General features: G+C 54.2%; 2 protein-coding genes across 3 annotated transcripts; one reads left to right on the top strand and one right to left on the bottom strand.

Moving 5' to 3' along the window:
• Positions 1-2819: 2819 nt before the first annotated feature.
• Positions 2820-10236, bottom strand: TMEM176B (transmembrane protein 176B). The gene is made up of 7 exons (XM_036899447.2): positions 10101-10236; positions 7063-7271; positions 5327-5437; positions 4938-4994; positions 4541-4768; positions 3508-3627; positions 2820-3178 (listed from the first exon to the last, which is right to left on the bottom strand). Exons 2-7 carry the CDS (start codon positions 7264-7266, stop codon positions 3086-3088), a joined length of 813 nt encoding a protein of 270 aa, XP_036755342.1. The 5' UTR covers positions 7267-7271; positions 10101-10236; the 3' UTR covers positions 2820-3085.
• A 280-nt stretch (positions 10237-10516) lies between these two features.
• Positions 10517-15844, top strand: TMEM176A (transmembrane protein 176A). Of its 2 annotated transcripts, none has more exons than XM_057504915.1 (7): positions 10517-10667; positions 11287-11488; positions 11942-12052; positions 13070-13126; positions 13266-13481; positions 14026-14136; positions 15770-15844. In XM_057504915.1, exons 2-7 carry the CDS (start codon positions 11291-11293, stop codon positions 15827-15829), a joined length of 753 nt encoding a protein of 250 aa, XP_057360898.1. In that variant the 5' UTR covers positions 10517-10667; positions 11287-11290; the 3' UTR covers positions 15830-15844. The 2 variants fall into 2 exon arrangements, with proteins under 2 accessions (XP_057360898.1, XP_036755343.1); XM_036899448.2 differs by lacking the exon at positions 15770-15844 and adding an exon at positions 14469-15735.
• Positions 15845-16497: the final 653 nt, after the last annotated feature.

Here is a 16497-nt window from a genome sequence, read left to right on the forward strand (position 1 = left end):
CCAGTAAGTGCTGAAGTTCAGAGCAGTCCCTGGTGGTGCAAGCGAGCAGTTGCAACGTCTCCTTTCTGCTTCCGCAGAGATGTTTGTTTTAAAGTTGACAGTTTTTTCTAAAACCTAATCGCAACATTTTTGGGGAGCACTTCCTTAGGCTGAGGCCCCAGGGCCTTCTTTATGGGGCTTGAGGCAGTGGGGCTTTATCCCATCCCCTGACACGCCTCTGAAGAGTCTCAGGGCTGTATAGGGGCCAGAAATGGTTCCTGCATATTCCCCCTGCGGGAAAGCCCTTTCCGCCATCTCGTGGCTCTCTCCTTCTGACTCTCCCAGCGAGTTTTCCTGACTGACCTGGGCAGCTACCTGAGCAGAGGGCAGGAAATCCCCAGGTGCCTCCCGGACTGAGCGAGAAAAGGCACCAGCCACGTCCTCTCTGCAACATCTCGAACCTCAGCTGGATCCCGCGGAGCCCAGGAAACCTGGACGCCCAGTTCCTCGCCCAGGACGCCGACCGTTTGCCCTCTGCCCTGCTGCCATGAGGAGTGCTAGGGAGGAGCTGGGCCTGCCCACCGCTCAGTCAAGCAGCCTGGGCTGCTCTGGGAAGGGGTGCCAAGCTCTGACGACCGACCGCAGTTTTAAAAACGAATAGAACTGCGTCTTGAACACCAGATGTTTGGCCATTTTCATGAGTAAAATTGTAGAATCTGGAATCTGGTTCTGTTGTTAAACGACCCAGCTGGGAAATGGGGAGTTAACAAAACATGGTTGAAAGCAGTGATTCGAAAAGAAAAAGAGAACTATTTCCTGTTTATGCTCTGAATGGTTGTAAATCCTTCCACAAATATAAATTGGCCCAGGATAATTTGCCTGACTTTTTCTCAAGGTCATGAAATCATTTCCATCTGTGTGTAGGCAGCTTTGCACTAAGGTTGAGCTGTGCAGAGACTCTTGGATTTTCTACGTAAACGAAAGCAAGGAGAGAGAGTTGTGTCATCTAATTTCCTACAGAAAAGAGAACCAAAGATTCAGAAACTTCCAGGGTTCTTCACAGGGTGAAGAGAGGAAGGCAGTGAGGCCAGGTGAAGGAAATGGGGGAGGGGAGACCCCTTTCCTCAGAGCCTTAGGAACTTCAAGGAAGGGAAAGAAGCCGCCAGACTGATGGTAAGAGACCACCTCATTCAACAACTACCAAAAAAAAAAAAAATTGACATTCACTTACCAGAATGAAATAATAAAAGAATTTCTCCCTGATCTGGCCATAGAGGGACTGATTTAGACACACCAAAGCCCAGAAATTAATAGCACCTGAAGATAAGGAAGAAAGTAAAGATGCCCCTCTACTAGCATCTTTGGGGTCCTGCTTGTGTTTCGTATCACTAAAATTCTTTTTTAAAACTCTAAGGTTAGCAGTTCATAAAAATAATTACAACCAAGAGATTAGATTCAAGGGGTCTTGTTCCAAATCTGAGTTCTCCCAGGTAAGCCACCTTAATGTGATTCTCTGTCCCATGCTTCTCAAAACGTGCTGAGTACAGGGAGCTCCTACGGATCTTGGCTGGGGTTCTGCATCCCCAGCAAGCCTCCCTCGCCCCTCCCAGTGTGGTCCATGCAGCAGACCAGCGAATGTGGGGGCAGATTCACACTTGGGGCAGCAAGAATACAGGCCCAGCTCTATCATCCAGTAGAACTAGCCGCTCCCTCCTGTGTGGTCTCCTAACCAGAGGATAATAAGCTTTGACTGTAAAGGCCTGGTATTAAATATTTCAGGCTTCGTGGGCCATTCAGTCTCTGTTGAGACTGCTCAACTCTGCCCTTGTAGCACAGATGATTGTGCAAACAAGTGGGTTTATTTACAGAAATTTATTTACAAAATTAGGTGGCAGAACAGATTTGACCCTCAGAGTATAACTTGCCAGCCCCTGTCCAATACTTTGAACATATTTCTGCCTCATCTCTGTACCCTTGTATTACACGGGCTTATTTACAAATCTCTCTAAGGACTAGGCCAGTGAGGAGCTCTGGGGAGAGCGCCACAGACCCTGCCCTCTGAGTGCCCCCCTGGCGGGGGCATGCTGCCTTCCTGCAGCAGCTCTGCGCGTCCACACAACCTCACGAGGCAGTACTGTGCTGCGGGGAGTTGGGGGCTCAGGGCCAGTAAGAAAACCTACCTACAAAGAGTTCATGAAACCCCATGCAGGGGCAAGGCTGCTCACTATGTTGGAACCAGAAAACCCTAGAATCGTTATCACTTTTTAGTTCTGCAGGCCATAACCTGCTTTCTTACCTTCAGAAATGCTTACCGCCATATATTGATATCACATATATATATGTAAGTATAAAGAAAATGAAAGACAAAAAACAAAGGTAAAAACAAACGGATCATATCATTTACAATGACAGTGAAGAATTATAGGTGTGTGTGTGTGCGTGTATAGGTGTAGGGGTGTGTACAGGTGTGTAAGTGTGTGTGTAGGGGTGTGTGTGTGTGTGTAGAGAAAGAGCCAGCACTGACGACTGCAGGGAAGGTGGGAGGAAGGGAGGGACCTCGTCCCAGGCCTCAGATAGTACTCTGAGCCCACAGCTTAAAGTTACAGATGTTTAAAGACAATCTTAGTTGGTAAAGAGTCCAAGTGTATGAGGGTTGTTTTCACTTCACACTGCCTGGAAGGGAACCGTGCTGTGCCACTGGGGATCTAGAGCAGAACATTATTTAAAGGTAGTCTGACTGGGACCTTGTTTCCATGTGATAAACCAGCTCTCTTTTAATTCCATATGTACCAACACAACGACTGACAGCATACCATGTGGATAAATAGAGGGAGATGTCCTTTCTGGTTATTTTTCCTGGTTGTTTCTGTTTAATCAGCATTGGCGGAAATGTGACCAAGGTTCACACTGGCTGGAGGACACTAGGGGGGGAGCAGCGGGGGCGGGGTGGTAGAGAAGGAGGGGCTGGGCAGCGGCCAAAGGAGAGGTAGGTGTGGGGGGTTGCAAAGGGGGGTTGCAGTGCGGGCCGCAGGGAGTAGGTATGTCCCCTCAAGCCTTGGGCTACTCTGGACAGGGCCGCCGCCGGGCCCAGGCAGATCTTTGAAGCTCACAGGATGATGGCGGCTGCGGGCTTCTCCCTGGAGGGGGAGGGAGGCACAGAATTCTCCCCCAGCAGCTTCTTGTCTGTCCCTTCCTCATCCTGAAAGAGACAGGGAGGAAGTCAATTCTTAACAGGAAATGAGCTTCATAGAACTTGAACTCAGGCAAATGCAAAGGGGAACAGAGGAAGGGGAGCTAGACAGGAGGAAGACATGTAGGAAAATGAGGGCCAGGGGGTCATAGAGAGGCAGGGAGCAGATGGCACCCAGGACACAGCCGGGGCCACAGCCCCCAGACGGCCCTGGGAAGAGGCTGAGTGAGGTCGGGTCTGACCTCTGCTGAGCAGCGCTCCTGACCCAGTGATGCCCCTGTGCCCAAGGCCTCACCAGCCAGACGCCACTCTTTCCCCAGTGCCTCCCAACAGCTCACCAGGGGCCGGGAGCTCTGGCCGCACAAGCTTCGAAGGCCCACGCCCACAGAAGCCAAGGCTACAATGACCTGCAGGACACAGACAGCCAGGAGCAGAACACGGATTCCTAGGAACAAGTTCTGGAGATAAGGGAAGAAACGGGTACAGTGAGGGGCTGGCTCCTGATTCTGGTCTCACTACCACCTTCCCACGCCAGACGGCCATCAGACTGTCCCACGACTCCCCACCACAGCGGGCTGCATTTCCCAACCAGGCGGCAGCCACGGCTTCCACCCCATTTGCTTGTCTGCAGTGTGACCCTACCACCCCCTCTAAAGAGGTGGAGTCTATTCCCCCCCCCCCCCACCGTCTAGAACAGGGAAGGGCCTGTGACTGCTTCAGCCAACAAAATGCAGTGGGAGTGGCACTGTGCCCCAGTCCGGGGGTGGCTCTGAGCTGGCCGGGCAGCTTCCACTCCTTTCTCCTGAAATGCTCACAGTGGGCTGCTCCCTGCTGGAACCTAGTTGCCCAGAATGAGAGGCCTTGGAGGCTCTCAGGCTGACACCCCAACTGAGCTCCCAGAAGTGAGGGCTCCGTCTTGGAGGTCCAGCCCAGTCAAGCCCTTGGATGACTCGCCTCCAGCGGGCATCTGGCTGCACCTGCATGAAGACACTGAGGCAGGACTGCCCATCTGAGACCTGACAGCCCCAGACTGTGCGAAATAATACTAAGTCGTGATTTTAAGCCACATTTTGGTGCAGTATGATAAGCACTGATAGGTGACTGAAACAGCCACACACAGAAAAGACAGAGAAGTGTCCATGATATCCTCTCTAAAATGTCTCCTCTTTGCTCTTCATCCCCTTTGATTCAGGAAATTTTCATGTCCTGAGGGTCTGAGAATCGTCTTCAGTTTAGGTTCAAGCCTCCTGAAGCACAGGCCTGGGATGAGGTCCCAGCTCGAAGAGCCTACATCTCTGCCCACCAGCGCCCCGGCTCGTTGGGCACAGGCGGCTGTGATGGGTCCCTGGGAGACCGGACTCGGGGTCTCACCGTCAGCATCTGCATGTAGGCTCTGCATTGATCCTCCTCCCAGCGTGACCAGCGGCTGCTCCGCCGCATCCCGTACTCAGGGGTTGTGCTGTCAGGGGCTGGGCGACCACACACATAGTCGAGGTAGAGGATGCCATCAGATTGCCAGGACAAGCTGTTCACACACAGGACGACCGCCGCCGTGGCCGTGGCAAGGCCAGCCAGGGTGAGCAGACCTGACACCCAGCCCTAGAAGGGAAAGATCCAGGATGCAGACCCCCTCTACTCATGGTACAGCCACAGGGGTGCAGCAGGAATACTGGGAACCAAAGAGGAGACGGCAGAAAAATAGCGCAGAAAAACCGAGGCATGGGAGGGGGCAGGAGTCCAGATGGGGCAGAGGACGCCTGAGACTCACGGAAAGTTTGCCCCGGTGCTTCTCATGGACGATGGCCCCAGCTCCTGCTGCAATAGCCTGGGAAGAGAAGGCACCAGGAAAGGCCCCCGGTTTCTTCTCCTGAAATGATCCACCACCCTCCTTCCCCCAACAGTTCCCAGAACAGCCAAGTCAAAGCAGGACCCAAGGGACAGGCAAGAAGCCCAGCCCGGGGCCAGGACTCCAGCCGCGCCGCCCCGCTCCTCCCAGCCTTGCCTGAGAGGAGAGAGTGGAGGGTAGACAGGTGCCGCCCGCGCCCTAAGGCAGCTTCCCCGCAGCAAAGGGCGCTTGGTCTCCTCCCCAAATCCCTGACTGAGATCCAGAGGAACTTTCTCCTCACCCGTAACCATTCGCCTCCCTTCCTCACTCACCACAGACCCGGCCCAGAAGGCGCAGCCTGAAGCCCGCAGCACGATCCAGGGCCCAAAATAGAGCAGCACCCCCAGGGCACAGCTCGCTGCCCCCAGCAATATCTGGGTCACCTGGAAGACAGGGCGGAAAGCCAGACCCCTTCCCACGAGCCCCCACGCCCTGGGGGTGGCCACCGCGCTCCTGCCTAGCTGGCTCTCCCCTCTTTTTCCTCTATCTTGACCTCTTTACAGCTCTGATTCTGGAAGGTTCTATTCCCTTGCCATCCATGAAGCAGCATGCCCTGGTTCTCCCCCCATCGCTCCCACATGCCAGCCTTTCATCCTTCTTTACTGTTTTCTGAACACCACGCACTACACCCCCACTAGGGATTCCCGCTTTGCTCTCATTCTCCCTTGGGAATTCCACCATCCTGTCCAGGACGGCCACAAAGGCCCCCCTTTAGGAAAGGAGTGTGGTTAGCTGACAGATCTACAGCTCCTTCGAGTCCCCTCATCTTTCAGGCTGAGGGCACCCTCTGGGGGCACGGCCTCCCATCCAAGGGTCAAGCAAGGGGCTGGAACAAGGGCTGCTTCCACCTGACATGGAACTCCCGGAACGAGCGGTCTGTTCTCTGCGTCGCCACCGGGCTGGTGGAGACCTCGTGGGGCCTGCACTGGGGTCCGACGGCTCCGCTGCCCAGTCCTGCCGTTCCGTTTGTTCGTAGGGCTGCCCCCGAATAAAGCTTGTGCACACCCAACTCCAGCCCAGCCCCTGCTTCCTAGTGTCACAGGCTCTTGGACATCACCACCCGCACGCCCTGCCAGCATGGCAGATTCGTCCCACCCGGATCCCACACCGCCGCACACCCCTAGCGCCTGCTGCTCCCGGCTTCCAGGCTCCGCTCTCCTGGTCATTCAGCCCCACACTGCATACCTCAGCATGTCCTTGGACCTCTCCCCTGCCCTGAACGGCAAGCCTTCACCCCAAGTCGTGGACACCCCATCCGCAAGGGATGCCGACTCCTCTCTCTCTGCGGCATTGCTGCTGTGACCACACAGGCACGGACCCCCCGGACTTCTCACCTGGACACCTCCTGGCTGTGAGGCAGCCTAAGACCTGCATTCCTGCTCAGAGTCCACCGCGCCTTCCCACTGCCGCAGCCCATTCAGGACAGACTCCTCAGCCTGTCACGCAGGCTGTCGGCGGTGCGGCGCTGCTCTGCGCGTCCGGTCTAGTCCGCCGCGAACCCCATTCTCTTTACTTCGACAGACCTTGCCCTCCGCTTTCGGACTTCTTTGCCCCGGCTCCTGCCTCCGTCCTTTTCTTCCACCTTCCACCTCTGTCTAAACACGCTGCTCCGCTCACGGTCTGGCTCGGACGCCAGCCCCTGCAGTGTGCCGCCCGCCGCCCGCGGACTCCCCTGATCCGCCTTCCTCTCTGGGCGATCTTGTGGTTGCCCCGTCCCGTCTGAGGGATGCTCATAGCCTCGGGGTTCTCCCCGTAGTTACCTCAAAGTGCCTGTCGCATAGACACGTGCCGACAGGCCCTCAAGCCACACAGGGTCACTTAAACTGAATTAACAGCCCCCAGGGATTCCTCTGCCCATCCCCACCTCCAGCTGGGACTGCCCACTGCACTGCAGACAGGGGCCCTCCTTCCTCCACAGCAACTAAGACAGGACATAAACAGCGAGTTCCCGTGGGGCTTCAGGGGAAGCAGGGCAGCTGCCATCCTCCGAGGCCCCCACTGCTCTTACCCCCAGTGCCAGCTGCCAATAGCTTATCCTGGCCTCAGAAGGCCCAGTATCCCGAGGGCGAGAGAAGTGCTCCTTCAGCGAAGCCCCAGCTTTTAGCAGTTGTGCCAAAGCTGATTCCTGGTGGATGTGGATGTTGATGTGGGTGGACTGGGGCAGCCTGGAGCCCACATCCACTCCGTTCACTGTCACCGTGCTCTGGGCCATCCTGCCTGCGGGGAGAAGATGCACAGAAGTGAGGTCTGGGGACTCGGTAAGATGCGAACTGGCTAAGGACCCGATGAGGGGCTACGCCGCACGAGTCAGCGGAGAGGGAACGAACGGTCTGCCTGCCAAGATCCAAAGGGTCTCCCAGTGCAGGTATCAGGGTCACAGTGACCTTGGTCTGGGTTGCAAATCCAAGTCACCTCCAGAGCTTTTCTCGGGCCTCTCCCCAAAATGGTCAGGTCTTGGGTCGGACAAAGAAAAGAATGTGAATTATGTCAGTGACATACGTATTTATAGACATACTCACATATACATATATATTTACACATAATACTTTCATAGCCATATTTATATAATATATTCATAGGCATCATATAATACTTAGTGTACATTCACATTATATAAAGTTAGTATATATATTTACACATAATACTTTCATATGGTTAAAAAATTCAAAAGATAAAAAAGGGTATCCTTTCAAAACCTCTTTCCCATCTTTGCATCCCAGCTACCTAGTTGCCACCCAGAAGGATATATTACATTTTCTGAATAATAATATTATCATTCTTTTATGTCCTACAAAGGCATTTTTTTTGCATGTAAAAGCACATAGAAATATTCTTCCCCCCTTTTCCCACAAATAGCAACGTATCACTCACACCATTCTGCACAATGCTTTGTTCACAGAACCATGGTTTTAAAATAATCTTACATCAATCCATAAAATGCCTCCTCACGCATTTGTGTAGTTGCATAGTATCCACTGTATGGATGCATTATAATTTTTTTAAGTAGCCCCTATTGATAGACATATATTATCAATGTGGGATTAGCAGGTCATTGGGAATGTGTGTTTAAATTCGTAATGAACAGTGCCCCCCATGGAGCTGCCTCCAGGCAATTCTCATGCAGGATGGGGTCAAAGGGTGTCCACAGCCCTACTCCAGGGCCCTCAGAAGGTGTCAGTAAACTTTTTCATCTTTTTCAAATGTACTTGGTGAAAATTACATCACATTGTACATTTTAACTGATTTTATGCAATGAAATGCCGCTTTTGAAGCGTATCTCTCAAGGAGTTTTGACAAATTATACATTTGTGTCACCACACTATGATCAAGGTATTTCTGTGTTTCAAAAATGTCCCTAAAGCCTCCTCCCCAGAAAACCCCATTCCCTGGCCCAGGCAATAGCTGATCTGCTTTTTGTGACCATTGCAGCCTGGATGGTCCAGTTTCCATCCATAGTTCTCCTATTATGAGTAGGGGGGGGGGTCATCTTTTCATATGTTTAGGAGTCAATTTTTTCTTCTTTTTCAAACTGCAATCACTCTCTAGATCGTTCTTGTTTTACTTTGTTTTGCTTTGCTCTTTATAGGAGTTCTTTGTGTGTTCGAAAAATTACATCTGTGACATGAGTTACAAATATTTCTTTACAACTTGTGATTTATTTTTGACTTTGTATTCTTACATAACCGAAGTTCTCCATCTTTTTGTGATTTCTGGATTTTATACCATACTTTGAAAGGACTTTCCCAATTCAAGAATGTAAGACAATTGTGTTTTCTCCTAAGTGGTTTTATGCTTTCACATTTAAATGTTGACGCATCTGGGATTTATCTTTTAAGTTGGAAGACATGGTCCAAGTTGCTCTGTTTTTTTTCCAGATCGTTACAGGTATGTTGTGTTTTGGGGAAGATATTATCTTTCTCCCACTGATTCTAATGCTCCCCTGAGCAAAAACAAAATTCCCCCAGGAATTCGGGTTGAATCTAATCTTCATAGTCCTCCCATGGGTGTGCCTGCTGAGATATGCACCGACCATTGCCACATTTTAATTACAACTATAGAGTTTAATATTTACTTGAGCTATTTCTTGACTCCCTCGTGTTAGTATTTTTTTTCTTTCATGGCCGTTTTGCTAGATTACTTCTCCATATGCACTTTTATCATCAACTTGCCTAGCTCCAAAAGAAATCCTCTATAGGTAATTCTAATGGGCGACCTATTTAAGTACCACTGTTTAAATCATAATACTATTATTAACAATTCTAATAACACCAGCAACAATAGTAATCCTGAAGGCTTCCCATTTGGGGTCTACGTCCTTTTCAGAGCATTTTCACTTTTTCACCTACCTGGCCTCCTGCAAGGTATAAAGAACGGATGTTTGACAATTCTGTAGATGCACGAGGAGGTTCAGAATTGTTCATAAACACACACGAGGAATTCCAGCCTGGATTCCAACCAAGCTGACCCAGGAGCCAGCATCCTGCTGCCACCCTGACTGTGCCGTGAATGGCAGGTCCCTCTGAGCCCCTGGGTCCCACCACTGTGCCCCCTCTACTCCAGCCCAAATCAGCCTAGCGAGCCCCCACACTCCCTCTGAGCCAGGCTAGCCCCGTGATGACTCCCTCCCTGTGCCACCCAGACTCCGCACCTCCTCCCAGAGCCTTGGAGCTGGGGAGAGAGAACCAGGATCCGTCCTATATCCTGGGCCCTCCACCTTCCCGCTGCTCTCTGCAGTATTTCTCACCACCAAACTGCCCGAGCCTCAGCCACCCCACCAGAGCAATGGCAGTGAAGTCAGGGGGCCAATGGAGAGTGAAGGACAGCCAGGCGACAGACAGGCGCTTGTCCCTCCTCCCGCCCTGGCCATTTTTCTAAGGCCATTCTCCATCTAGTGCATCCCCTACCCCCTCCCAAGCAACGTATGGGAATCTGGAATGGGGGCAGATCAGCATCTGTGAGACAGGATGGGGGGCTTTGGGGACAGGTCTCTAAGACTCCTGGGGGAGAGGGGATCCTGCAGTGAGAATCTCTGGGGGTCCTGCTCACCTGCTTTCCCCTCTGGGAGGGCTCCAAGCAGTCAGGCCTGGAAGGAGCTGAGCTGGAGCCGCGACCTGCCAGCGCCTGGAGAGAGAAGAGTGGGAGGGGCGGGGAGGTGGGGGCCTGACCTAACCCAGCAGCGCAACTTCCCAGAAAATAGCTGAGCAAAGGGGCCCCTCTGAGGGGGTTTTGTCTTGATTAGATAATCAGGCTGGCCGGAGAAGTCAAAGCACACACTCATGCACATACACACACTTGCACACTCATACCCACTCAGACAACTCACAAATTCAGAGCAAAGGCAAATCTTTGTTCAAAAGGTCCCTGCCCAGGTCAGGGTGGAAGAGAGGACGCCCCATAGGGTTCCCACGGCTGGCCAGTTGCATGGGCTCCCAGGCCACCCACCCGTCCCCACGCCCAGAGCCCAATGACAGCAGCAGCCAGAAAGCCCTGGAAGGCCCCCACAAGGGCTGTGCGCTGCTCCCTTCCCTAGTCCTCCCCTCTGCCCACCCTCGGCCCCATCAGTGCCTCTGCCTGCCCTGCTGCACACTGGCCACCGGTCCCTGAGGACAGCAGGTAAGGTGGGCCTGCGGCCCAAAGGCCCTTTTCCTGAGAAACTTCACACAGGACCCTCCCAGGGCCTCCCACCACTGGCCCCCCAACTGCCTCGCCCCTCAGAACCTGCTGGAGACAGAGGGACAGACCACCACGCAGAGGATGTGACTCCAGGGAGGGGTGAGGAGCAGAGGCTGGGTGCACCTGTGTGAATGCCAAGTCAGTCCAGCCTTTGACCTCCAAGTGCACCCACAGTCTGGTCCTTCCCTGGGGTGAGGGCAGTTTGACCAGGCAGTGTGGGGCTGAGAAGCCACTGATGGAGAGGGAGGTATTTAGGGGCTCAGGGGAACCCCCAAGCCCAGCTGGGGAGCAGCTGCCTCAATAGAAGCTCAACCAGCATGGCATGGTCCTCCCTGAGGCTGGGGGACATGGGCCTGGAGCAGGTCTGGGCTGAGGGGAGGTTCCAGCAGGCTCAGGGGTCACCACAGCTCCAGCAGAGTCAGGCTACCCCGACACGACTCCCCTCAAGAGGACTCGAGGCCTGCTGCTCTGGGCAGAGGCCACCCCAGTCCTGAACATCAGGGAAATCTGGGCAACCCTGCCCTTTTTTCCTCTCTGACATTCCCTTCCTCCCTCCCAGACAGATGCCCAGTGGGATGGGGACTGAAGACAGTGGTGAGGTGGCCCCTGGGGCCCCCCAGCCCACCCGCATCGACGTGCACTTCCACCAGGAGTCGGCTCTGGCCAAGCTCATCCTGAGGGGGTGCCCCCTGCTGCGGCCCCCTGTCCCCGGCACCACCTTCCAGGCCCGGGGCAGCAGCCGGCTGCTGGTGGCCTCCTGGGTAAGCAGGGGCCCAGAGGGGCACCTGGGCCCCTGAATCGGGGAGGGCAGACCCTGCCCTTGCTGGGCACCCTCTCAGCCAGCCTCTCCCAACCGGACGCTGAGCCAGTTTTATTTCCTTACTAGAAATCAAGTTCTCCTGAGCTGTTCCTAGCTTTTCCCTCACTTACTGGTCTTCCCAATAAAAGCTGGGGGTAGGGTGGGCTGTGGGCTAAAGGGGTGCAAAGGTGCCACTGACCAGTTAATGTCCCAGCCAGTGGAAGCCAGAGTCTATCCTGTGCCCTGGACCCGATGCCGCACAGGCTGGGGTCCTCCCTGCCTCTCCCCTCCCCTCCCCTCCTCCGCCCTCCTCTCCTCCCCTCTTAGGCCCTCCGAGCTGCCCCGAGGCTTGGGGGCACAGGGCTGCTCCTGGGCCCAGGGCTCTGGGGGCCAGGTTCTCGGCTTCCTCCTCCAGGTCGTACAGATGGTGCTGGGAGTGCTGAGCGGGGTCCTGGGAGGATGCCTCTACCTCTTCTACTCCTGCTCTCTGCGGGAGTCGGGAGCTGCCCTCTGGACAGGGACTGTGGTGAGCCCCGGGGGCGGGGGCCAGAGCAGCGGCAGAGGCGAGAGACCATCACTGTCCATCACCGGCCACACGGTGCCGCGCGATGTTAGACCCTAAGTCATCCAGGCCAGTCCCCTGCTTCTACAGATGAGAAAGTAGCTGAGGGAAGTAGTGGGATATCCAGTCACCGGTTGGTTCTCCTGGCCCCCTGCCCAGGGCTTCTCCCTGAATGGCCGCCTCCCCCGCCTTCAGCAGCAAATACCAGCCGAGGGTCTAGGACCCCTCTCATCTCCAGACACATGCATTGAGACGCAGGCAAGAGAATGTGCCGGAGCGTGTGCGCTCTACAAGGAAGGGTCACCTCTGGGTCATCTCCCAGCGCCCTCTGCAGGTCCTGCCCACCGTGGGCATCAGGGCTTAACGTCCACAGACGGGTGCGCGATCTGCAGTGGGAGCTTGGCGCCCGGTCATGAGAGGACATGAGAGGTCACAGAGTAACAGTGAGACACACATATTTATTGAAAAAGGGGACAAAAGTAATCACCCTCATCCACCCAGTGGCAAAACTCTCAGATTAGTTACAGCATCGCCCCCAGTGATTCACAGACTTCCTGTTCTGTGAGCCCAGCTGGGTGGCTTGCTGAGCACGGCTGGGGAGGCACATGGACCGGGACATTCACCCGGTACTGAGGACTTCTCAGCGACTGGGGCCGCACCCCACTGTCTGGACCTGTCATAAAGCACCCTAAACAGGAAGGCTTTGGGGGGAGAGGAGGAGGGCTCACGCCCGGCCTGACCACAGCGCTTTCTGATGCCACTAACACAGAGGGTCCTGCAGCCTCACGAGTCCGATCCAGGCCTCAGCAGCGTCCCTGGCATCTTACTACAGACAACAAAGCTTAGCTCAAAACCTCAGGCCCACACGGTGTCCTGGGAAAGGGCCAGCACCCTGTGGGAGTTCCAGCGGGAGACAGAGGGGGGCAGCGGGGGGCCTGGCATTCCCTGAGCTCACCTGCTCCCACTCCAACCTCCCCCCAGGCTGTGCTGGCAGGAGCTGTCGCCTTCATTTATGAGAAACGGGGTGGCATCTACTGGGTGAGTTTGGAGGACAGGGGGTGACACCAGGCCCAGAAGCTGGAGGCCACCCCAAACCTCCTGCCCCCTCCCCCTGTGTTCCTGGGGCTGGACTCCAGGAGAGACTGGATCTCACGGGTCTCCGGCCTCCCCTCACCAGGCCCTGCTGAGGACCCTGCTGGCCCTGGCAGCCTTCTCCACGGCCTTCGCCGCCATCATCATTGGGAGTACTTATTTCTTTGAGTATAAGTTTTTATTTACAAACTATATCTGTCAGAGCTCCTCCCTGAGGAGCTGGCCCACCCTGCCCCCCAGCACGCCAAGTCCGGAAGTCAGAAATCTGCATCTGTGCCTCACCTACTTGCACATGCTGAAGGTGAGCTGAACGAAAGAAAGGGGCACAGGCGGCGGGCAGGGAGGGCCGAGGCGGTGGGCAAGAGCCAGGCTGTCCGTCAACACCGGCACTGCCTCTTCTGCACCCAGCTTGACTAGTGTCACCACAGATGCGGCATTGAAACGAACAGAAACCCTTCCTGCAGCTGCGGGAAATACAGATTTTATTAATAATATGATGCTAAACCGATGATAATATATGAACCAGGATTGCGAGTACGCCAGGTGCTGCCCACAGCCATCAAATGCATGAGCTCCCTGATCCTCTCAAGTCTTAGGGTTGCTGGGGAACCAAATCACAGCCCAAGCCTGTCACGGAGGCTGAGAGAGGTTTCCGGGTGCTCTCCACACGCTAGACCCATGGACCCCAGACACAGGGCCCCCTCTGCAGCAGCCCCCACCCGCAGAAGCTGCAGACTTGGGGATGAAAAGGTAGAGAGTGACCCTGTGTTGAAGATGAGCATGGAGACAGAGCACAGATGGCAACAGTGACACGGGTGCCTGCAGCTTTGGTTCTCTGTCCCCAGGCCCTGTTCATTGGCCTTCAGGCCTTGCTGTTGGGTGTCTGGATTCTGCTGTTTCTGGCATCCCTGGTGCCCCTGGGTCTGTTCTGCTGGGGGAGACGCCAACATAAGAAGGTGAGCCCCTAACATATGTGTCTGTGCGTTTGGGCAGCAGGCTCTCCAGAGGCAGGAATGAAGAGTGCAAGGTGTGGGGAGGAGAAAAGGGCCCGTTCCACTGAGTCCCCAGGGGCATCGTGCCTGCCTTTCCACCCCAGTGGTGGCCCAGCCCAAAGAGCCCCAGTCTGTGACCAAATGGCCCCCAGGACACCAGGGAAGCCCGTGTCCATCTTGGGACCTTGGGGCTCTTTGCATCAGGTACCATGAGGCTGCAGGACTAAGCTGCCCTGCAGGAGGGAAGCTGCACGTTCTCTCCCCATTAGGTGGGCTCACCCCTCCTCTTTCCTTAGGAAAGAGACCAGAAGAAAGCACAGGGAGGGCAGGAAACCCAGCCCCACCTCTCCTGAGCACTCATGCCCACGCCCCTTCTGCACTGGGCTCCCTGGGGAGAAGCGAGCCAGGGAAGAACCACTCGCCAGCATCTCGGTCACCACTGCCCCACATGCAGCCTCGGCCGCCGCCCCGCGCCCCCAGCAGTCACGCAGCCCTCACCCACGTCCTGCTCACCTTCACCAGGCTGCCCCACTGCAGGGCCCCCCTGGAGCAGTGCGGACCATAAGCTCCCCTGTTGCTGCTCTCAGCTTCTTGTTAGTTACTGCAGGGAATTCCTCTTGGCTGGAGGAGGCAAAGGGAGTGAGCCGACAGCAAGCCTATGACGTTCCCCCCACTCCCAACCTCCTGTCCAAGTCCAGAGTTGCTGGCCCTGAAAATAGACTCTCCTGGAGGCTTGTCATAGAAGCGTAGGTCCAAACGCCTCAGTATGAGGGAGGACAGGAGCTGAGGTTCTGAGCCCCACTCCCTACAGTTCAGATTTAAGAGGGTGAATGCTTGGTAATTTGAGAATTGGATTTTTTCTATTTGGGCTGTTTGGAAATATTAAGAAGTAAATAACACCAATTATTTTGGAAATCATTTTTTTAAAGATAAGGCACCCAACAATATGATGAAACAGAAACCCAAAATAATAGTCTTACGAAAAAATACCTAAAACAGCTGGATAGCATATAAATTGGATATTTTTAAATTCATGGTTAACCTGAATAGGTCATAATAGAAGTAGCGTTCAAGTAGGTAGGTGGCCAGACAGCGAGAGCAAGGGGGACTTCGGTGTGGTGCCTGCGTTAATTCTACAGGTTCCGTGCAAGCTGTCCCCAGGGCATGTGGAGGGAGACTACCGATCACAGACTGGCTCAGACAAGCTGGTTCCAACATGGAGGAGAAATTGGGCCAAACCACACCCCAAAACCCACATCCCTCCTATCATTAGCATAAATCACATCTCCTCAAACTTTGACACTTCTGATGGGGACCAAATATAGCCCCAAATCCCTCTGCCCCACGTGAGGGTAGAGTAAGCCTGAACCCCAGGAAGACCCCACCTGTCCCCTTTGAAACCTAATCTCAGTGAATATTCATTTCCCTTCACATAAAAAAGTCTCCCTATCATTCCCTAGGCTGGCCCCCCTCTGGGTCTCCCTGTTCCCCATCTCTCTGGGTATGTACTCTTGTCTTTTTCTGAACTTTATTTTCCAAATAAACACTTAATGCTCAACACCTTCTCTGCATCTGTCCTCGAATTCTTTCTCCCAAGGAGACCACGTACCCAGTGCTGGTAACAGGAGGAGCAGGAATTCAGAGAGCTGAGTCTTGAAACCAGTATCTGGCTGTTTGCGAGTCCCACAGCTACCGACATCCTTGCTTCACCAGAAGGACGCACAGGACCTAATAGGCAAACAGTTGTACTCGTGGATAAGTTTTATTACAGCAAAAAGGATATACAGAGTATCAACACAGGGAAAAGACATCCAGACCGACTCTGGAGGAATCCGGGTGCAGGTTCCCTACGCTCTCCCACCACTCTACGGGGAGGGCCACACGGGAAGGCGTACGCTGTGTTTCTGCCCAGGGAAGCCTGTTTCAGACTCCCAACTCAGGGTTTTTATCAGGGGCTGATCACATAGGCATTCTCTCCACCTGCACAACTTCCACAATTCACAACTCCCAGAAGAAAAGCAGATGTTCACCTGAAACCACGTAGTTGGTACAGTCCAGGAAAGTCTGATACAGTAGAATTCAGTGCTCCAGATACTCAAAACAACCCTATCAGCATAGGAACATCCTATAAGCCAGATTCCAAGAAGACAGCCAAGGGCTGCAAGCAGGGCCTTGTAGGGAGCAGCCTCTGTGCTAGCTCTGTCCAGCACACCTACCGCTCCAGGGCCATCTACCAAAATCATGCTCCCCAAATCACACCTAATAACTGTGCTGAAGACAGTCAACAAATCCTATAGCCTCTTACATTGGGGTGTCAAAGTGAAG

The sequence above is a fragment of the Manis pentadactyla genome, chromosome 7 (assembly GCF_030020395.1).
Source record: "Manis pentadactyla isolate mManPen7 chromosome 7, mManPen7.hap1, whole genome shotgun sequence".
Taxonomy (NCBI): Eukaryota; Metazoa; Chordata; class Mammalia; order Pholidota; family Manidae; genus Manis; species Manis pentadactyla.